This window comes from Eretmochelys imbricata, chromosome 14, assembly GCF_965152235.1.
Source record: "Eretmochelys imbricata isolate rEreImb1 chromosome 14, rEreImb1.hap1, whole genome shotgun sequence".
Taxonomy (NCBI): domain Eukaryota; kingdom Metazoa; phylum Chordata; order Testudines; family Cheloniidae; genus Eretmochelys; species Eretmochelys imbricata.
This window is the reverse complement of record NC_135585.1, coordinates 7,890,837-7,914,224: the sequence shown is the minus strand read 5'-3', so window position 1 is coordinate 7,914,224 and position 23,388 is coordinate 7,890,837. Positions and strand designations below refer to the sequence as shown.

The 23,388-nt window shown below is 43.7% G+C and overlaps 1 protein-coding gene across 1 annotated transcript in view; it reads right to left on the bottom strand.

Moving 5' to 3' along the window:
• Positions 1–426: 426 nt before the first annotated feature.
• The window catches only part of CACNG4 (calcium voltage-gated channel auxiliary subunit gamma 4), a 59,679-nt gene continuing 36,717 nt past the window's right edge, over positions 427–23,388 (bottom strand). Inside the window, exons 2-4 of the mRNA XM_077833780.1 lie at positions 13,607–13,690; positions 5,312–5,452; positions 427–965 (exon numbers count right to left, since the gene is read on the bottom strand). Of these exons, the coding sequence (XP_077689906.1) occupies positions 427–965; positions 5,312–5,452; positions 13,607–13,690 (764 nt within the window). The remainder of the gene's footprint in view (positions 966–5,311; positions 5,453–13,606; positions 13,691–23,388) is intronic.

Below are 23,388 nucleotides of genomic sequence, written 5' to 3'. Positions count from 1 at the left end.
GATCGTAGTTTTGAAGAGCTCTGTTTGTGATATGCTTTGGATTTGGCAATGAATTATAATTATTTTAAGGGACTTTATTTAAAAAAATCACACTGCAATTCTTCTGTAATTCTTTAAAACGCCCTGGTAGCTAACTCTTTTCCAGTTTCTCCGACACATTGTATACACTACAAAACTGCAGGGACGTGAGCTGCTTTCACTTTCTTGTGACACCGGGAACTTTAATGAAACAAACTCCAAATAGCTTTTAAAACAGCTATGAATGTACAATATCTTTAGGCCATTCCAGTATTCCAAGGTCTCCGTTTGCTATCCCAGCACAAATTCTGTTTTGAGAAGGATTTTAAATTGCCCCTTCTCTTTTTTGAAGGCTCCATTCTGTTTTGACACTTTAAAAAAGAGAGAGAGAGAGAGAAAGCAAACCCTTCAGACGGGCGTTGTTCTCCTGTTAACCATACTGATGTGGAGTCCTTCTTTAAATTCCTTCTGAAGAAAGTTGTGGACCTGCAGAAAGCTGGCTTCTTGGTCCGCACTGTAACTGGCTGCAGTTGTAACCTTCAAGGGTTCTCTGGACAGAGTGTACATAGAAATTTCATTCATAGGGATGGAACTGGCAATCTTCATGCCAACTGGAGAAACGTCCCTAGAGGGAGAAGGCTCTGTAGATTGGGAGCTTGATCTGGATCTCCTTCTCCTGTATCTATAGCTTGGCATCCTGGCATAAGGGGAAGAGGAAGAAGTCTTAAGGAATTCCCTCTTGGTTTTAAATCTCAACTCTTTGTTTTTCTCAATGTAAATGTTCACTGCCAGTACTCCTATGGTTTCAGCCACAATAAAAGACAAAGCTCCAAAGTAAAAAGACCAGCCGTAGTTGTAATGGTTCTTTTTGTCCTCATCTCTCTTATCACTTGGGTCACCTGCATTGCTGGATATATAGACAATGATCCCTATGATATTACTTAGTCCTGGAAAAAGAAACAAAAAATTAGTCTTTATCGGTGGGAAGGCAGAAACCCAAACCAAATTGCCCTCTAGATCTGAAAACTTAAAATTGCTACAAGGCAAGATTTTATTTATTTATAGTAAACAATATATTAGCAGTCATAAACTTCAAAACAAACCAAAAAGTTTGTCAGTGGGTAGGCATAAAAATATCTAATGGAAACAAGAGACATGATCTCACTGAATAGTTTATAATAACTCTTAGAAAGCCTGAGCCAACCCTCATTGAAGTCAGTGGAAATATTTTGATTGACTTCAGTGCAATTTGGTTCAGGGATACGTAGGACTTTTCATACACAGATCTCAAAGTGCTTCACAAAGGAAGAAAAGTATCATTTTGCAGATGGGGAAAGTGAGCCACTGAGACTTACCCAAATGACATAGCAGGGCAGAATCAGGAACAGAACCCAGATCTCTAGATTTTCATGCCAATGGCCTGTCCACTGGGTCACACAGTCTCACAAGTTGCTTGCATAGTCCCACTAACTTTAATGAAGCAGGACTGGTCCATAGTTCTTTGTTAATGGTGACAGAGCAGTGACAAGTCAGAACTGGCTAATGAGGTTTAGTGGCCTTATAATATTCAGAAGTGGTAATAAAGATACATTGTGAGCCCCGAGCTATAACTGTTCACCTTGATCAAAATAAATTATCCTCCACCTTGATGGATTGTCATCTAAATGCTGCATACTTAATATCACAGGCGGTGTTTTCTGACACTATACTTGGGGCAAAGAAAAACCTTGGCTGTGAGAGGTGCCTGATTCAGATTCCACATGGCCACCTAATTTTAATGTCTTTAACAAAGCGTAAAACACTTGTGTTACTGGCCTTAGATGAAGGGCAGTGAAATCTCACTTCCAGGAAGAACACATTAGGTTAAGTGCCTTGCCAGGATTTCCTTGTTAAAATGCTTCAAGAACTTAGTTTGTCCCATGAGATTTGCCTCAGATGAAGTTGCTGATGCCCTTGAACTCCTGGGAAAAAGAACAGAAAGGGATCCCCCCCCGGCACCTGGTCCCCCAACTATTAGTCATCTGATGGGAAATGGCAAATCCCCAAAACTCTATGTATAGTCTGGGAGCTAAATTCTGCTTTTAGTAGAAGTTTGGAGTGCATAAGGCAAGCTGGATTTGGCCCTGTGTGCCATAAAATGCTAGACACAATTTATAGTAGAATCATACGATGCCATTTCACATTTTAAAAGTGAAGAAGGAGCTTAAAATGTGTGAAGGAAATCCATGAAACACAGACCAAATGGGCTGATATGCAGCGTGCCATCTGCTCCGTTTGTACCAAATCACAGGGGCAATAGCAAACCAGAACACAGACACCTTGCTGGAGATGATGAGGTTCAGTGTGCTCCTTTATGTGTATCAGAGACTGCTGGGACTTACGTAAGTATCCAGGGAGCTCTCGGAAGCCCCTGGCAGTCTGAGAGAAAGCTCACGCATGCCCACACTATGTACATTCAGCCCCTGTGCTCTTAGAAATCCACTAGCATATTCATAAAATGCACCACCAAGATATTTATTCCTGCATGTTATTTCTGCAACTTGTGTGCTGCAAGGTATGTTTCACTTCTCAAATCTCTCTCACTGTCATTTGTTGAGAAGGGCTGAGATTCCATCATTTGGGTCCAGCTGCAGATTTCAGGCAGCCTGAAGTTGATGGGTGTAAGCATCCAATGCAATTTAAGTTTGGCTCTGTCATAAATATAAAGGGAAGGGTAAACCCCTTAAAAATCCCTCCTGGCCAGAGGAAAAATCCTCTCACCTGTAAAGGGTTAAGAAGCTAGGATAACCTTGCTGGCACCTGACCAAAATGACCAATGAGGAGACAAGATACTTTCAAAAGCTGGGGGGAGGGAAAAACAAAGGGTCGGTCTGTGTGATGCTTTTGCTGGGGACAGAACAGGAATGGAGTCTTAGAACTTAGTAAGTAATCTAGCTAGATATGTGTTAGATTATGATTTCTTTAAATGGCTGAGAAATTAAGTTGTGCTGAATAGAATGGATATTCCTGTCTGTGTGCCTTTTTGTAACTTAAGGTTCTGCCTAGAGGGATTCTTTATGTTTTGAATCTAATTACCCTGTAAGGTATTTACCATCCTGATTTTACAGAGGTGATTCTTTTTACTTCTATTAAAATCCTTCTTTTCAGAAACTGAATGTTTTTTCATTGTTCTTAAGATCCAAGGGTTTGGGTCTGTGGTCATCTATGCAAATTGGTGAGGATTTTTACCAAACCTTCCCCAGGAAGGAGGATTTTGGGGGGAAAGACGTTTCCAAACAGTGCTTTCCTAATAAAAATAAACCCAGATAAATGTTTGGTGGTGGCAGTGGAATCCAAGGGCAAAGGGTAAAATAGTTTGTACCTTGGGGAAGTTTTAACCTAAGCTGGTAAAAGTAAGCTTAGGAGGTTTTCATGCAGGTCCCCACATCTGTACCCTAGAGTTCAGAGTGGCCTTGACAGGCTCATTTTCCAAGCCTTGAGTTTAGCCCCTCCAACATATTAGTGTAGCCAAAGTTTGGCCTCTAACATAGGGACCATTTGCAAAATGTGATTTTGGATTTCAAACATGGCTAGCAGGGGATGGTTTCATTTGAACCTTCTGTGGTCATTTGGATTTAACTCTGATTTCTCCCATACTTCCATGGACAGCAGCCCCATTTGTGCTGTTTGTGGATCTGTTGCATGGTATGATACTAACATTCTGCTGTCATTTGATATGGCATCCCATGCAAAAGGATGCATTAGCCAGCTTCCTGCTGAGAGTGGATATGTGTTTTATCATTGATACATGTATTTTAAAGGGCCCATTACTAGAGTAAGCTGCTATGCTCTTCTTTTTGCTGCTGTGCACAGATGTTGGAAGAGAACATGTTATTTGGTAGCAGGATAGAATGTGGAAAGCCCATCTGCTGAGTGGAAACTCTCATTTTAAAAACCATTGCACACTCAAGAGCCAAAGAGAAGCTTAATTAAAATCTGTGGAAAAATCCTCATCAAGCCACAAACCATTGAGGCTCTTATGGGAGATATCTCTGTCCCTTGGCTGACCAAGTCTCCCTCGCCGCCTTCCCTGCTTGGCCTCAATCTCTAAACACAACAAATTATAAATACTACTAGCTGTCTTTTAATTCTGACTTGTGATCCAGAATCCTTATGTGTGAAAGGCAATGAGCTTTGAGAAGCCAGTTCCAGTCTCCGATTATAGGCTTGGTGCAGTTTGAAGGGGTTTTAAACAGTATTTGACCTCCTCCTGTCCTGCTGTGACCATCTCCCTCTGCAGCAAACCACATTTATGTATCCTAAACACTGTAGGGCCATTTGGACAAATGTCCTTAAAATGAGCTATGTGGAGGGTTACACATCTGGCTGAGACTTCAAAAGAGCCCAAGGGAATTAGATGCTGTCTAGTTAAGGTACTTACGTGGTCCCAATTAGTGTAGTATCTGAGCACCTTTAATTTTATTTAGCCTCACAACACCCCAGTGAGATAGGGAAATATTATCTCAATTTTACAAATAGGAAACTGAGTCAAAACTCTGGTATTTAGGGTCCTAATTTTCACTGGAATCCATGGAAGTTAGGAGCCTAAATACCTTTGTGGGTCTGGGCCAAAGTGATGTTCCCAAGGTTTTCATAGATTCCAAGGCCAGAAGGGACCATTGTGGTTATGGGGGGAGGGATAGCTCAGTGGTTTGAGCATTGGCTTGCTAAATCCAGGGTTATGAGTTCAACCCTTGAGGGGGGCCATTTAGGGATCTGGAGCAAAAATTGGGGATTTGGTCCTGCTTTGAGCAGGGGGTTGGACTAGATGACCTCCTGAGGTCCTTTCCAACCCTGATATTCTATGATGGTTGTCTAGTTTGACCTTCTATATAACCCAGGCCAGAGAATTTCCCCAAAATAATTTCTAGAACAGATCTTTTAAGAAAAAGATCCAGTCTAGGTTTAAAAATTGTCAGTGATGGGAGAATCCACCACAATCATTGGTAAATTGTTGAACTAGTCACACTGGAAGCCTGCATAAAGCAAGTATTTGAACTTCAAGTCTCCGAAGTCCCAGGCTAGTATCATGAACACTGGACCATCTTTCCTCCACTTTCCAATTCAATGGGTTTTGGGCACTTGGTGCCATTCTTTTAGAAATCCCAGCCTTTGCTTCTCAGCACATCACAGCTCCTACTGCAGGCAGCCATACAGCGGGAGTTGTTCATCTGCTGAGCCTTGTCTATGCGTTTGCATTTCCAATTTAGAAAGGAGACGCTACTAAATAAATACATTTCAGGCAAGAATGTACCTGCTGCAACAAACAGAATCCCAGCACTGAGGATAATGTTGTTTTTGCTGTTGTAAATCCTTCCTGCTCCGACACAGAGTCCTCCCAGTAATAGCAATATTGTGCTGAGGATGGGGAATACGCTGGAGGCGCGGACAATACCTGAGGGATATATAAGAGGGAAAACATGACAGACAGTAATTAGCCCAGATCCCTTTTCAGGTGCTAGCATAGAGATCACAAGGCACATTTCCTCAGGGTGACCCTCAGCCTCCGCTGGCCTGGCACCACCAGGGCGTTTGCATTTGGAGGCAGGTTTTTAGACCCAAGGTCATGAGCCGATGGCTGATGTGATGGAGACAAAGTGATTGTGACTGCGGATGCAGTACTTTTCATTTGCTGCTCCTAAACGTTTTGAGATTTCAGCTGGCAAGTTCGGAGCTGTTACCAAAATCTGTCTTTTGATGCTGCTGCACGCAGAACACTTTTGAAAATGTACCAGCCAATGACTAACCCACATCATCTTGCAGGCAAAAGCCCTGAAAAATACATGAGCTGACTATTAACTATGTAATGCCATGTGGGCAGCTTTATGAGATGTAGATGTGGTTTGGTACATGTGTGACATCTGCAAATTCAGGTAATTAAGCCCTTTGTCTTCATGACACAGTCTTGCTAGCATCTCTCTCTGTCAGCTGTCGGATATTGAGAATAGTGTATCGTGAGTATTGACATTTAATTGGGATCATTTGTCAGTCTCTTTTTATTTATTTATATGTTAGGCACTTTCAGGCCATCCACCAACATGGTATCTAAGCCACCATGGGAGAATTTAAACACTGCCAGGGCAGGCCAGGCATCAAAACCAGGGCAGCCCTAGGTTAGAGAACAACAGAAAGGAATGAGGAGGGGAAAACAAATGGAGTAAATGAAATGAGCTTAAACAAACAAACAGGAGGAAGAAGAGGGCTGGATACACAAAGAAAAGGAGGAGGAGGAAGAAATATGGTAGAATGCACCAGAAATAGTGATACAGAACAAAAAAGAAAAGAGGGGCCTATGGGGTTGGGGGGTGGGGAGTGGGAATACACTGACTAAACTGTTCTGGAAACCAAGAATTGTAACAAAAACATAAAGGGATAAAGGTCGGTGTGTGTGTGTGGGGGGAGGGCGAGATTTTGTAACAAGGGCCACAGAGAGGTCAATGTGCAAAACAGAGAAGGAGAAATCATCACGGGGGGCACAAAGGCATAAGGACATGAAGGGGTGGGGTTGGTGGTGGCTAGTACAGAGTGGGAACCCAGATGACGCTAAAGGATCTGGTTAGCGGTGAGTAATGGGAATCTAGTACGCTAACTGCAATGTGTCGCACGAATGACGTGTTCTCTCTTGGGTGAAATTTCGAGGCCCATCTCCTTGTTTGGCAGGTTTGGTGAGCCAGACCCGTTTCCCGAGGAGAAATGGCCAGATGTAGTAGCTGAGGTTTCTCATTTTAGTTTCAGTGGCAGTGAATTGCCCACATTAGCCAAGTACCTTCTAACCTGGCTGTTTGCCAGAGCTCTCTGTGGCTTCAATCCTGCTCCCATGGTAATGAATGACAAAAACTCTCATGCACCGCAACAGGAGCAGGCTTGGGCACCACCATCATGATGTATTATTTGTACTGCAGTAGCACCTATGAGCCCTAGTCGTGAACCAGGACCCTACTGTGCTAGGTTCTGTACAAACACGGAACAAAAAGACCCTCCTTCCCTAAAGAACTTACAACTGTTTTGAACTGTAGTTGTGAGAAAAGCTTGCATCCTGCCATACTTGGCATCTTGGCTTCATAAGGCCTGTTTACGCTGGAGATATTTTCTAAGCAGTTATAAAACTGGTTCAGATAAAATAATGTAAACCTATCTAGAGCTGTTGCGTGGATCCAGTTTTAGGCAGCCTGAACTGGTTTTAGGATGAATATGCAAAGAAAATATATTTCCATTATTGGCTGATTTCTTGCTGGGACACATGGTCTGCTACACGTGTTCCTGCTGCTGCCTTCTATTTTGCTTCTCACACAATCACTTCACTCATTTTACTGTCATCTTATGAGTCTCAAAGCAGCACATGCAGCTCACACAAGCTCTGGTGCTAGAAACTGTGTGAATAACTGATTTTTTTTATTTGCCAGCAATTCCAAAAAAATGGAAGGTATTTGTTTTGATTTAGAGCTTTTTAAGAAGGGTTTTTAATTAATTAAAAATAAAATGAAATTTAAAGCAAATTTTGAAATGAAAAGTTGTTTCAAATAAAAACAATTTGGTGAATTTGCAAAATGTTTCACTTGACCTGAATCTGCATTTTTCACCAAAAGTTTCACCTGAAAAATTTCACCCACCTCTCCTGTTGCTATCATAGATAGTGTCTCCTCCTGTCTCTTGGTGTCTCTCAAATAACACCTCTGAAACATGTCACAGTGGACTCTGAAGCTTCCCTGAGAGAGGCAGTGCTATTTAGATCTTGTCTAAACATAAAGTTTGTACTGACATAGCTATATTGGTCAGGGATGTGAAGAAAGCCTCACACCCTGGTAATAAGTGTGCTAACAATCCCTCCACTGTAGATGTAGCTTAGGGTTACCATACGTCCGTATTTTCCCGGACATGTCCGGCTTTTTGGTTCTTAAATCGCCCTCTGGGAGGAATTTTTAAATATCAAAAAATGTCCGGGATTTTGCCATTATTATTTTTCCCCAAAGAAGAGTTGATCATTCAAGAAAGAGCATGAATGTTGATCATTCAAGAAAGAAAGTGAATGTTGATCACTCAAGAGAGTGCCCGCTTTTCCCACCTAGCTCCCAATGCTTGCACTGCAAACCAGCTGTTTCGCATGACTGGGAGGGAGGGGGGAGGAGGGGGAACGCAGCGCACTCAGGGGAGGAGGCGGGGCCGGGGCGGGGATTTGGGGAAGGGGTCCAATGGGGCAGGGAGAGGGCGGAGTTGGGAAGGGGACTTTGGGGAAGAGGTTGGAATGGGGGTGGGGAAGGGGTTGGAGTTGGGGCAGGGCCAGGGTGCCTCTTTTTTGAATGTTCAAATATGGTAACCCTAATGCAGCTGTAACACGACAAGAGTGCTATGCTGCTCCAAGCCAATGTCATAGGTGGTGGTCCGACATTGGCAGGACTCCTCTTTCTGTTGGCGCACGCTGTGTCTACACTGGGGGCTAGGCCGGCATAGGATGTGCAGTGTAGATAGTGCCTTCTGTTAATCTTCATGTCCTGTTAATGGGGCCATTCCCCAGGGCATCCTGAAGGTTGTGATTCCACTCTATTGTCCCCATTTATCTGTGGTGTATAACGTAACATACAACATAAGGACCAATTGCCAAGATTTTCAAAAGCAAATGTGATTTTTTTTTTGGGTGCCCATCCTGGGGTGCCTTAAAGAGGGCTAATTTTTCAGAAAGTGCTGAGCACCCACCCTCGGAATATCAGCACCCTTTAAGGTGCTTGGAGCTGGGCACCCAAACACTTAGTCATTCATGAATATCTTTGTCAAAGGCAGAAAATTCATAGTAATAGAGTCACACTCATTCCCCTCCCCAATTCATGCTGTTCATTATGATTTCACTTAAACTAAAATGACTTCCTTAAAAATGTTGCTCTATTACTAGAGAATACTTGCTACAGAAGCCAAATTCACAGCGTGGGCTGTTCTACTCCTAATAATTAGCACCCCGGATGATATTTTCTTTATTAGTTAATTAACACACAAAGAGTCAAAACATGGCATTTTCTTCCCACACAATAGTACAGAGTTTTCCTTCTACAACATGTATTTTTGGTCCTGAAGTTTAAAAGCAGCTCATGTGTACTGTGCAGAGTTTACATATGTCTCCCCATACTGGTAATAAAATGACAACACATCAAAAAATATTAAGGGAATCCAGTTTTTGCTTTCTCCTCTGTTTTTTTCTTCTTTATTGTCCTGTCTCTTTGCATAGAATTTTCTGCGCAACTATCCCTTATGACACCTCCGATGGTAAAGAAACTGCAGCACAGTTCCACACTTCTTGACACAGGGCTCAGAAAGGTCTACCTTTCTATTCTGGCTTTTACTTTCCCCTGGAAGGGCGTAGCTACGTGAACAGTGTGGGTTACATTTTCAAAAATGGAAGCTGCAGACCACGGTGCAACAGCGCATCCCTGGCTGCATAGGCAATTCCCGACTGCTATGGGCATGCATTGCAGAAATTCATGCACAGTTACCCACGGGCCCCGATCCTGCAAGCTGCTCTGTGCCAATGCAGAGCCCCATTGCATTCAGTGGGGCTCAGTGGGGCCCCAACATCACACATCAATTAAGCAAATGTTTACATTCCACGGAAGGGAATAGGAGTTAAGCCTATGCTTAAGTGTGGTGCGGAACAGGGATGGCTTGCTGAATCGGGGCCTTTGAGCAGACGGGGTCTACCTGTGAAGCAGTTTGCAGGTTCAAAGTCTAAGGGCCGTATTTACAAAGGTATTTAAGCTCCTAAATATGCAGCCAGGCACCTATTGCAAGTTACAAAGGCACCTATGCAGGCTGAGTGCCTAACTCATTTTTAGCTGTGTCGTAGCCGTGTTGGTGCCGGGAGATGAGAGAGATAAGGTGGGTGAGGTAATATCTTTTATTGGACCAGCTTCTGATGGTGAGAGAGACGAGCTTTCGAGCTCCATAGAGCTCTTCTTCCCATCTGGGAAATGTACTCCGAGTGTCACAGCTAAATACAAGACGGAACAGATTATTTAGCATAACTAATTAACACATATTTCAAGGGTCCATTCAGTGTAAAGTGGCCCCTTAACACCTCTCCAGTCATGGGGGGAAGCTGGCTGGTGTGTGTGATTTAAGTGGGTTATAGATTGTTGTAATAAATCCAGTGTTTCTGTTAAGTCTGAAGAAGAGCTCTGTGTGATCTCGAAAGCTCATCTCTCTCACCAACAGAAGTTGGTCCAATAAAAGACATTACCTCACCCACCTTGTCTCGCTAATATTCTGGGACCAACATGGCTACAGCAACATTGCATAGAACTTACTGTTCAGATGTATATTTTCTTGATTTCCACAAACACCTGCAGTAGCTGCAGGTGGAAGAGCAGATGCACTTTTGCAGAACCCGGATCTTCTTTTTTTTTTTTAAATAATGCCCCTTTTCTTTCACCTACTTGACTTTTATTATCTTAACACAGTTTGGCTGGGATAACTTGTGAGTGGGAGAGCCACAAATCATAGGCGCCGACTCTGTGGGTGTTCCGGGGCTGGAGCACCCACAGGGAAAAATTAGTGGGTGCTCTGCACCCACCGGCAGCCAAGCTCCCCATCCTGTCCCACCCCACCTCACCTCCTCCTCTGCCTCCTCCCCTGTGCATGCCACGTCCCTGCTCCTCCGCCTACCTCTCAGCACTTGCCGCCACCAAACAGCTGTAGCAAGCTCCGGGAGGAGTGGGAACCTGGCGCGCTGAGGGGAAGAGGCAGGGCCGGGGCGGGGATTTGGGGAAGGAGTCGGAATAGGGGCAGGGAGGGGGTGGAGTTGGGGCGAGGACTTTGGGGAAGGGGTTGGAATGGGGATGGGAGGGGGCGGGGCACGGGTGGAGTTGAGGCAGGGCCAGGGACAGAGCAGGGTCGAGCACCCACCGGCGCCAGTAGAAGTTGGCGCCTATGCCACAAATCATATGAATGAGTGATGTGGTCATTCCATACAAGAGCCAACAACATCTCTGTTCTCTGCTCTGTGAGTACATGCTTTGTTTATGGCACATGTTTTAAGGAAAAGCTCATTTTGACAATGTTTAAAGTGTTACAGTTGATTTCACTGGTAGTACTGTCAAATCCTTTCACCTGTAAAGCCAGGTTACCGTAGCAAATCTCAGATCTCTTACCAGTATAATTTCTTTTCTCTACTTTTGCCTTATCCTAGCTACCACATGTGGCTGGAGGAATTAGGACATTTCTATTGCTGGGTTCCTTTTATTTAAAAAAAAAAAAAAAAGTATTGTCAATTGGAGAACTGCTTATCAGGATTTAATCTTAGCAGTTACACTTACCAGTTAGATAGTGGACGGAGTGCAAGTGTGAAGATCAAAGGCGCAAAATAAATTCAGTTTATTATTACAGAGCTCTCCCAGCACTCTAAAAAAAAAAACCCACCCCCACGGGGGAATAGCTCCCAGCGTTGGGAGCGCGGCTTCCAGCATTGGTGCACTCTCTACCCTGCCACTTTACAGCGCTGAAACTTGCGGTGCTCAGGGGAGTGTTATTTCACATTCCTGAGCGCTGTAAAGTGGCAGTGTAGACAAGGCCTTTGTCATGCAGTCCATGGACAAAGTGCTACGAATACATTGGGGCAAATTCTCCTTTCAGTTACACCAATGCAACTGCATTGGTTTGGTGTGTCCTCTATGCAATTAGCTGTTCCTTAGTGGTAGCTCCAGAAATCATACGCCTGTCAACTTCTTACCATGCTGTGCTGTGTTCAGTCGTCTGTTGTTTAAGTCTCTGTGCAGGCCTGTGGAAGAACTTTTTTAAAACCTATACCTAGTGGGGTTACTTTTACCACAAAAGATTGAGTACAAGTCTTCTGTGCACATGTGAGCAGTGATGGCATCTGTCATTTGTTTATTTAGTGGGACGTCTCAATGGTAAATAGGAAAATTGAAGTGTATATAAATCTCTTGATGGTACATGGGTTTTTAAACACACACACACACACACACACGTCTGATTTAAAGCCCACAGAAATCAATCAGTCAGTCTGTTGACTTCAGTGGGCTTTGGATTAATGTCCCATACTTCTAACAATGTGAAACCTTTTCGTTTGTCTTTTGCCTGTTTATAGTACACTGGTATCAGTGAAGCAGGCTGTACGTCGTTTAACCACCCTCTGAATCCTGAAAAATCCTGTGAACCTTCTGAGCTTAATGCCATCATTCTGCTGTGGCTTTTTGATGCCCTTCACCTGAACAATTCAACAAATAAACGGGGCCTCCCTTCCTGCAGCCCTGTCTTAACTGCAAATTGATGAGGACTTAAAAGGTGAGCCCAATTTTTTTTAATGCCAAGAAATTGAGAAAAATATGTGGTGAATTATATTGAACTTCTGGATAAGAGTTGGGGCTGTGGCAAAGATGCCACAGATGGTCTGATCCTTATTCTAAATAATGGAAAAATATCTACTTCTGTTTATCTAGCTAGGCATCCATATGGCCCTTATTACTGTAACGTCTTTGCAAGTGCCAGATCTCACAACCAAATGGCTTAAACTTTCCAAAGGTCTGAGTCGCAAATAACTTTACACAAATATAAGACCGGGGTACATTTTTCAAAAGTGCCTAAATGACTTAAGCCCCTAACTCCCATTTTCAAAAGGGACTTAGACCCAGAGCCTCAAAGGTATTGAAATATCAATGGGAATCAGTTGTCTAAATACCTTTTAAAAGTCTGGGCTTTAGGCAGGGGAGTGGTTCCTACCAAGCAACTTTCCATGGATTACTACGGGCTCAGTGATGTCCAGATACTGAACTCCACGTGCTTTGAGATAACTGAGCAGGGAACTGCTCCCTTGGTACCCTGTGACCTATAATAAGCTGCCATGACCTTGCATTTGACCAGACAACTTTACTCTCTCAAAAGTATCTCGGGGGTGCGAAGGAGGAGGAGTGAGAGTGCAGTGACCTGACCACAAAGTATACTTTTCAAATGAGAATTTTTTCCACATGGATTAGCAGGCCTGAACCTGGAACTATTTACCCACCTTTCTCTCCCTGTACACATAAACACGCATATCCCCGCCACCCCTCCGGAGTTTGAGATTTGGATGAAATGGGCCCCTGGTCCCAAATACCCCTGGCTTTGATATTGAAAAAAATAGAGCTGGACTGATGTGACTTAGAGAACTCACAATCATGCCCATTTTTGACTCATCTGTTATAGAGATTGGTCCAAGCTACACCATTGCAATTTGGGGTGTGTTTGGAGCCAAAGTCCCTGGTCTCCCACTTCCGAATGTCACTTTTATTAACATCAATGTGATGTGAGTATTGAGATTTCCCAGGGTTATGGTTTGGGCCATTATATGGTCTGGGGCCACTTGCAGTATTTGGATTGGATCAAGGTTCAGATTTCAAACATCTCCAAAGTCTGGGGTTCTTTGGATCCAGACTGGCAGTGTGGCGCAATCTCTATGGATGAAGAAACCTTGGGTTCTCAGTTAAGGAAGGTTTGTATCTAGCTACCCCAACAAGCTCACCTGTCCCTACTGCTTATCCTTGTTAAGGAGGCATGTTATTTTGACACTTACGGAGAAGGTATTCCGAGCTGTCATGGTCATAGTCATTGTCCTCAGGGAAATGGTTGATTCGGAAGCAATGTCCTTTGTAGATTCCTAAACAAGAACAAATCAAACAAGACATTAAAACACACACACAGAAAAAGGACCTTTATAAATGGTCGTCTGCTAGTTCTGCTCCATTTCCCACCCCCCTTGTGAGGCATTTATTCTCCTGTAGCGTTTGGTCTTCAGTTTCCTCACATCAACAAGATAATCTAGACACCAGTCTCACAGTGAGCTTCATGTGGACCCAGGGATCCATCCACAAAGTGCAGGAGCAAGGCCCAAAAGTGCAGATCAGTCTTTGTGTTTCTATTATTCATTAACCGGTGCTCTCACACTAGGGAATAAAATTCATCCAAGGTGAGTTATCTACTGCACAGAAGGGTTTGGTGTTGTACAAACAAAGATTTGAAAATCATCATATACCATTTTAGCAGGAGCACAGCTGCATTTTCGAGGACGGGGTGGGCAAACTGCGGCCCACATCCGGCCCGTGGGACCATCCTGCCCGGCCCCTGAGCTCCCGGATGGGGAGGCTAGGCCCTGGCCCCTCTCCTGCTGTCCCCCCTACCCTGCAGTCATGCTGCCTTGTGGGCAGCTCTCTGGGTGGTGGGGCTGCGTGCTCCGGCGGGGCTGCGCGGCAGCATGTCTGGCTCCGGCCGGGCTGTATGGCTGCCAGACATTGCTGCTCTGAGCGGCATGGTAAGGGGGTTGGGGCCGGGGGGTTGGATAAGGGGCAGAGGGTGCCGGTCGGCAATCAGGGAACAAAGTGCGGGGGGGGGGTTGGATGGGTTGGGGATTTTGAGGGGAGCAGTCAGGGGGCGGGAAGTGGGAGGGGATGAATAGGGGGTGGGGGCCAGGCTGTTTGGGGAGGCACAGCCTTCCCTACCCGGCCCTCCATACAGTTTTGCAACCCCGATGTGGCCCTTGGGCCAAAAAGTTTGCCCACCCCTGTTCTAGGATATGGCTGTGGATTTACTTTACTCATAATAAGGATTTTCTAGAAAAGAATGACTCAGCCAGGGGATTTCTGCTGTGCTCCTTGGCTCTCAACTGCAGGTCTTGCTACTACACAGTTCGTTGAATTCATTCCCAGGATAAAGAGGCACGGCTACTTTATTTGTGATAACTGCTCGGGAATATTCTCTATAATTCATTTCAGTGGCTCTAAACAACAGCTAAGTAGCTCATCCTGTGTGTGTAAATGACCCACCTGAATTGTCTGCAAGATGAATCACAGCAGTTCAGTTGCGAATTAATATCTGCTAAGCATATTTTGCAGTACTGCCCTTTGTTCGCTCTAGGCTGGTTTGCTGCTCTTTTATGGCTCTTAAATGAGGCAATCTGTCCAAAATATAGTTTTTAACCATCTCAAAAGCTTATTTTTACAGCAGTTCATTAAATGAAAGTGACTCTTTCTCAACACAACATACTCTCTCAGCATCTGAAATTGGGGTGGTTATTTCTTTGAGATGCTTGGCTGTGTCCAGATGCCAATTTCCCTATTCAGACATAATTTTTCCTCCCATTCATTTTTTTAAAAGCGATGTGTAGAAGAGGAATGTTTTGTTTTAAGTCAACATTTTCCAAACGTTGTGACTCCCGACACAGTTAATGAAGCATTGCCCCTTGTTGCAAACAGGAAATAACTCTAGTATCACAGAGAGTATGATGTGGTAAGTATTCATAAATGCTGGCTTTTTAATGGCAACAGCTGTATGGCGGACTATGTAATTCAGGAGATTCACAATGAGTTATGGAGCTGTTCACCGCTCAGTAAGGAAGTCAAACGCAGCCCAAATTGTTATAATCTGTCAGCTGTTTTTTTTTGCTTATGTGCAGCCACCTGGTGATCTCAGTTTTGTTCCTGAAAGACCAGTGTCTCGATAACAAATCCTGATTTTTCAGATGATGCCATTTTTGGTAGTGTGAACAGAGAAGCCAAGAACTGGATGGATATCAAGACTTGGACTTCGATCTCATCCTTAGAGGGGTGTCCTTTCATGTAGGGGTTTAAACACATTGACAGGGTAAGATGGGGAAATATTGCACTGCTGCTACCCATGCTATTCCTGTCACATGGATAGAGCCTTTCATTTTCCAGGGCCGTGCATCTGGAACATTTCAACACCAATAAATTCACATGAAAGAATACAAACAGGTAGGTACACATGATGAAGCTACACAAGTCAGACATTTCTAGAATACATCTAGATTTCAAATCCCCTTCCAACTTTCACGGGTGTTGGGATCTGGGGTTTCCCTTTGGCAACTTATAGAAGGAATAGGCAGCTGTGACATTTGAAACTGAATCAAAGTCTGGATTTTAAAACTTTTCTCCCAATAAGTTTGTTGCAGTTCAGATCAAGTGTTTGGGTTCCGACTCTTGTCTAACATCTGGTATTTCATGGGTAGTAACAGCAACAGGCTAGATACATTTTGTAAGCTCAGTGGGAGCTTACAAAAATCTCTGCATGGCTCAACCTCACTGTCAAGAATTCCCGTGATATATTGGTTATCACCCAAATTGTTGTTGTTTTTTGGCCACATAAACTGCAGTAGGCTACAGTAACAAGGTTTGTGGCAGAACTGACCCAAAAAATGCAACCAACATTTTTTCGTAGGACTAAACTTTGAAATCAGACTGGTGCAAAATTCAGAGCAGTTCATGTGGAGGCTGTAGAAAAATGGTCAGCCAGGAAATTGTGCTGAGCATAACAGCATCTCTTTGCTTATTAGCACAGCTGCAGAGTCTTCTCTTTGCTTGAACCAATCAAAACAAAAATAAAGTAACTAAGGACTGTACCAAAACTGAGTTTGAACAAAACATGAAGCACTTCCCACAACAAGTGGTAATGGCCTACAGAAAGTACAAAAGCTGTGAAATGTAGAAGAAGACAGAGGATTCCAGTACAATGTCTAATATCTGTACCCTAGAGTACAGAGTGGGGACAGATGTGGGGACCTGCATGAAAGACCCCCTAAGCTTATTTTTACCAGCTTAGGTTAAAAACTTCCCCAAGGTACAAACTTTGCCTTGTCCTTGAACTGTATGCTGCCACCACCAAGCGTGTTAAACAAAGAACAGGGAAAGAGCCCACTTGGGGACGTCTTCCCCCAAAATATCCCCCAAAGCCCTACACCCCTTTTCCTGGGGAAGGCTTGATAAAAATCCTCACCAATTTTTACAGGTGAACACCTACCCAAACCCTTGGATCTTAAGAACAATGAAAAATCAATCAGGTTCTTAAAAGAAGAATTTTAATTAAAGAAAAGATAAAAGAATCACCTCTGTAAAATCAGGATGGTAAGTACCTTACAGGGTAATCAGATTCGAAACACAGAGAATCCCTCTAGGAAAAACCTTAAGTTACAAAAACAAGAATATACATTCCATTCAGCACAGCGTATTTTACCAGCCTTTCAACAAAAGGAAATCTAATGCATTTCTAGCTAGATTACTTACTAACTTAACAGAAGTTGCTGAGACTGCATTCCCGATCTGTTCCTGGCAAAAGCATCACACAGACAGCCAGACCCTTTGTTGTCGTCCCCCCCCAAGCTTTGAAACTATCTTGTCTCCTCATTGGTCATTTTGGTCAGGTGCCAGTGAGGCTATCTTAGCTTCTTTTACACGTGAAAGGGTTCTGCCTCTGTCCAGGAGGGATTTTATAGCACTGTACACAGAAAGGTGGTTACCATTCCCTTTATTTTTATGACAGTCATACAGTTATCCATCTCTTTCAAACTGAGTATTTGACTAGCTTAGCAATCATGGCACTGGTATTGTTCTGGGCTTTCTAGTTAAAGGCATGCCTGAGCACTGATGTTCAGTTCCAGATCTGAACTTTCCAAAGGAAGGAAGAGCATACAGATTCAAGCTTCCAATTCAGGCCCATAAGAGAGACTAGACCGACCAGTTATCTTCTGACCTAGATCTGAACTTTCCCAAAATCCTGGGTACTAGGGATAAAGACGGTGCTGCTTTGCTGCCATTGGAATTCGGGTTTCAAGGATTCTTTTCCTCCCTGTATTTTCTTGACCATGTGTTGCAGCACCCACAGCCTTATCTGGATTACCTTTAATCATCCTAGTCATTCACCATGCTCTGTTCTTGTCAGTAATAACATTCCCTAATGATTTATAAAAGCATTTCCAGCGCAATACTGGAAGGTGGAGTCCTTAAATATTTGAGCGTACTAGTCAAGGCTGTCCATGCTTTTGCTACCTCCCTTCCTCCCCCCAATCCCGGAAACTATACGCCAGGGGATGGTTCCATGCTGTTAGTGTTTTGTTGTCATTTAACGTACACTTCCACCATGCAAGAGGCTGGCACCATTACAGCAGAGGGCATTTAGTGCAGGGTTTTTGTGTCAATAGCACTTTTGTGCCTTTCTGCTCCAAGCACGTGTTTAGAGAAGGAGATGTTCATAGCAGCGGGAGGAGAGATGGTTCTGGCTGGTCCCCCATCTCTCTTCATTAACATTCTGTGCTTGCACTGCAGGGGTGCTGCTCCATTTGCAGGGTCCTCCTTCAGCCTCCCCATTTTCCCTTATTGATGAGATTACCAAGTTAAGCATCAGTTTAGACACCTCAGACAAAAATCGTTATTGTCCTCTCCAAGGATGCCAGTTTTTTATCACACACTTTGAGCAAGCTACCCCCTGCAGTGCCAACCCAACACTATCCTACATCAACCAGGCTGTAGTATGGTGTGCCTCAAATCTCTACAAGTAATAGTGTAAAGTGAAGTATCAGGGGGTAGCCGTGTTAGTCTGTATCCACAAAAACAACAAGGAGTCCGGTGGCACCTTAAAGACTAACAGATTTATTTGGGCATCAGCTTTCATGGGTAAAAACCCCAGTTCTTCAGATGCATGGAGTGAAAATTACAGATGCAGACATAATATAGTGGCACATGAAAAGAAGGGAGGTACCTCACAAGTGGAGAACCAGTGTTAACAGGGTCAATTCGATCAGGGTGGATGTAGTCCACTCCCAACAATAGATGAGGAGGTGTAAAGTGAGGGGAGTTTGGAGAGGGGACAGTTGAGTGGGGAAGAGCTAAGGCTGCAGTGCATGATGTGTAGCAGACCCTAACTGTGACACTAGCAAAGTGTGTGCCTGTGGATGGAGGAGAACAGGGCATGCACTCTCAGGTGGTTTAGCTTTGCCTTTACTGGGGTTTGAGTCAGGTGATTTGTGTGTAGCAATGCTAACTGCTTCACAACAATGTGTTTTGTGTAGTCACAGAACGAATGCAATGTGCTCCGGCTATGTTGCTTGCTCATTTGCTTTAATTAGCCCATATTCTATCCTACACCTGTACAAAGGGTAACAAAAACCAGAAAATGTGATGACATCAATGAGCCGATGCACAATTTGCTTTTACCAAAGCAGCCTTCATTTTCAACTTAAATATCATTTATTTTTAGGTAAATATTAAAAAACAGTGGCACATCCTAGCTATCACCCAATTGTCTGATTTCTTACAGGTATCACACCAGAAATGGATCTTGAGGCGGGATCTGAAGGTGGGTCGAGAGTTGGGTTTATTTCAGGGAGAGGCTGCACTCCAGGCACAAGGACCGTAATTTGCACGGGGATGGGCAATGGACGAAGGCTGCCCTGTTGTTCCCCTTGCTGTATCGGTTTTGAGGTTAAACCATGGACGGCAATTTCCAGGGCTGACCAACAGCCAAATTTTACTGCTAAAACCTGACTGTTTAATAGGCACATCTTCTGAAATCATCAGTCAAGAGAGGGTTGATTCGAAGGTAATATTGCAAACAACAGGAAAAGAAGGGTAGCAATTATAACTGAAAAGCTACAGGAGCACAATGTCCATCTAACAAATAGCCACACATTTTTATTACTATTTTTTAAATAAAATACTTTTGCATTTCTAATTTGAGGAAAGGAAAAAATACATCCAGTAACAGAGAGACACCCAGGATAGCTAGACCATATCTGGGGAGAATGGCAATTGTTACATTTTTTTAAAATTTTTTTATTTCTTACATCGTTCTCATGCCTGGCAAGTTCTGAAATATTTTGCAGTGTGGCTTGCAAACTAAGGAGATTGTGTACATCAGAAATTGCTGACTCTCTCTGCAAAGTTTACAATTGGTGAGCCTGGCTGTGCTCTGCATTCATTACTCTGGTTTTACACTGGCAAAACTATACCAACCTCAGTACAGTTTCACCAGCAGAAACCACAGTGCAGAATAAGATCCACAAAATTTACTTTTTTTCTCTTTCCCCTTTCTCTTCTGCTACCCCTTTTTGACTTGAATGATTTGCCATTATTCAGGGTCCTGTGGTTTCTTCTCGTTAGGAATAGAAATTGATGGTGGAGCCAAGTATTTCTTTGATGCAATCCTGTATATTTACAAAGCATATACAAAGTCCTGTTTCCCTGAATGCAGCAGGAATTAAACAGTAGGAAACAATTTCTATGCCACCTTTCCAGACAGCACCTAGCTCAAATTCACTCTCTTAGCATTTTCTCAGGGTCATGCTACCATTACTTCTGTGACTGTGTCTGAGGCTTCCTTGCTGCTTCTCTGAGTCTGCTTCTTTAGTCTTTTCTCCTCCTTCTCTCACAGACATATACAGCTCCATCAAATAAAACCCCGTGAAATCCCTCTTCCCATGCAGTTTGGATACCTGAGCGGCCTCACACACGTGCCTATATTTTGGGTAAAGATTCCCATTATTTCAGCTGGTTCCATAAAGGAGTTTAATGGCTTCTTAAATTAAGGGTGGTAGTTACATCCCTCGGTTTCAGCTAGGTTTTACCCAAGCCATAATCAAACTATCAAATGGCCAGTTCAGAAGGGACTTGATGCTCCTAAGACATTCTGGTTCAGAATCTGTTACATGTTCCTTATGTTCACGTCTGGGGTTTTGCTATTTCCAGCTGCCCACTCTGCTTATAAAGAAATAGAATTTTCTTGACTTGTCACTTTCTACATTAATTTGTCCATAGGTCGATTGTTTATCTCCTGCTGTTCTCAAAGAATTTCATGGGCTTTTATTTAAGTGCCTCAAACAAGTATAGATTTTGTGAGCCTTTGCCAAAAGATGTTTAATGCTGTCATTATAAAGGAAATCATGCCCTAACAGATGCAGGTGGTCTGCAGAACATGCCAGGTGTGAATTGGCCATCTCACACTGGCTTCATTGTCAGGGAGGGTGAAGCTAGTGGAGAAAGAAACCTTGGGAGGTAAAATACACATTTATTGGGTCTTTCGGCTTTGAAAGCTGTTTGGTAGTTGAACAATCTTTGTGATGCTCAAAGACCCAAAGTCCAGCTTCCTTCTGAAAGTCACTGACAGTGGCTGAGGCAGATGCTGCATGACACCCTTGTGAGTCCTGACAGTTTGGCCACATCCTGGTTTGCATTTGCTTCATCTTAAAGGTCAGTTCTATGAATTGCACTGTTGATGCACAGAGCCTTAAGTCACATCTTTTGTAATAGCGGCCACAATTGAGGAACCCACTCAAGCGCTGAATTGGGGCAATGTTCTGTAGTGGAAGTGGGTGGGGGGAAAAGGGGGAACAATGGTATCACAGGTATTGCAAGATCCAGGAGTTGTTTCCTTACGTAATAGAACCTCACACTTGGACTTGGACGTTGGATTAATTCTAATCCATTCCCGTTTCCCAAAAATCTAACATGGGGCCAGATTCTTCTATAAGGACTCTGCTACTCGTGTTGAATAGTCTCTTGCTGCTCATTGGAATGAATAACTTATGGGGTCAGGTACCTCTCAGATTGTCAGCACAATGTGGCCCATCACGATATAGGGGCTCACTGATGCTCTCTCCTTGATGCTCTCTCTGTCCAGCAAACAGCATGTGCCCTAACTTGTAATGAAAAGATCTTTAGAAAAAAAGATGGTATTGCAACTTCTAAGTATATTTTTCTATGAATGAAGAGTAAGGCAGTGGCGTCACCTGCTGCTCTCATCACAACCTGAACTTTTGACATCATGACAAGGATAACTTTAACCTCACACTGGCTGTTAGAAAAGCACCGTGTCAGAGATCATAAGCTAGAAGACTTTTGTTCTCTTCACTGGGGGGACTCGATCAGTTTTTCTCATAAGCTACCCTTGTGTCTATTTAATATTTCATCACATCTGAGAGAAGGAAAATTCATTGTCTCTGTCCAGCATCTCCTTGTCCTAAAATTCTCATGTACTCACCCTACCCTCTCTTCACAAGTACAGTGCTAACTAATTCTTTACATCCAGCCTTCTGCACTCTGACTGTAATCATCAAGCCCTCTGCTGACTCCAGGCAGCAAGTTGATTTTGTGCCTTCTTTCAAAGGGTTTTAAGTCAGTTCTGGCTCCTCTTCCTCTCTACAGTCATTGAAGTCTCCTCAGAGCCTGGATAACCTCTACCTCTGACGGTTTCATCTCCTGTCTCTGTCTCTCTTTCCATAACTCTGAGAATTTATCTAATTTTTTAATAGTAAGGAATTACCTGCTTAATTAGAGTCTATAAGCCATATTCTGCTCTCACTGACCCTGGAGCAGATCTGAGTTTACCCCGAGGTAACCTGAGATCAGAATCTGGCTCTGTGCCTTCTCTGTTCTCTTATTGTGCTTCTCCGAAAAGGAAATCCTTGTTTTAAAATGTCAGCATTAATGCACTGAATTTGCCTCCACTGTTTTCCTCAGCAGTTGTCAGCTCTAACAAACTCTTTGGGCTCTTCTTTTCAACCATCTCCTGTTGTCTGGTGGGACAAATAAATCGCCTTTTCCGGTCTCTGATTTTCTTATCTTCTGCAGTGATAAGACCCCCCCGCCCAATGGATCCTTTCTAATGCTCAGTGCAATGTCTCCCTCTCACTGATACAAGCTGAATAACTACTAGTGGCCGCTGAGTCCTGCTCCTGCTTTCTTTTTATTCTTTTTTTTTAAATATAGCCCTTTTAACACCTGGCCATGACTCTGGCCATACTGGCCTCCTTGCAGCTGGATGAAATATGCTGCAGGGTGGTTTTGCTCCACATCCAAGCTGCAGCTGTGATCTTCTTTAGACCTACACAGCTTCAAATTAGCCGATGCTGGCAGAGGAGGATTACGGTCTGTTTTTAAACAGGGTTATGTTCTTAGCTGCCTCCATTTCCTACAAGTCTGGCAACGGCATGTTCAATTCTAGGAACACTTCTCAGGTTATCCAGTCACTCCACATGCTCAGTACAACCACCTTGATCCCCCCAATTAACCTTAGCTCTGCTTAGTAATTCTCTTCTCTCCCTAGAGTGCTGAGTACCTGGAACACAGCTGGGGGCCACCTTCCAAACACCCCCTTGTGGCCAGAGGCCCCTCTACAGCACTTTTGCCTCTTTCCTCCTCTTCATGGCCCTTTAAGAACTCAGTTCAAAGGTCGTTCAAACCATCCCCTCTCAGGGTCCAATTCATTGAGTCCCCAGATGCATACTGACCCTCTAGGTCCCAGCCCCAGTTCAGTGACTCTCTCCTGATAATCCAAAAATAGAACATCGACTCTCAGTCTTCATCCCAGTTTCAGCTGGATACAGACCCACCCAAACAGCTGGGCACAGTCTTGAGGGGCTGTCTGTCTTTCTGCTTCCCAGCTCCTCCTGCTGGGAGTTTGTCGTTTTCCACAGTCTTTCCAGCTGGGCCTTTGCAGTCTCTCACCGGCTTGCACAGGGTATTTTCCAGGCTTCGCTCCTGAAGAGTTTTCCTCACTCTCTCCTGCTTCTTGAGC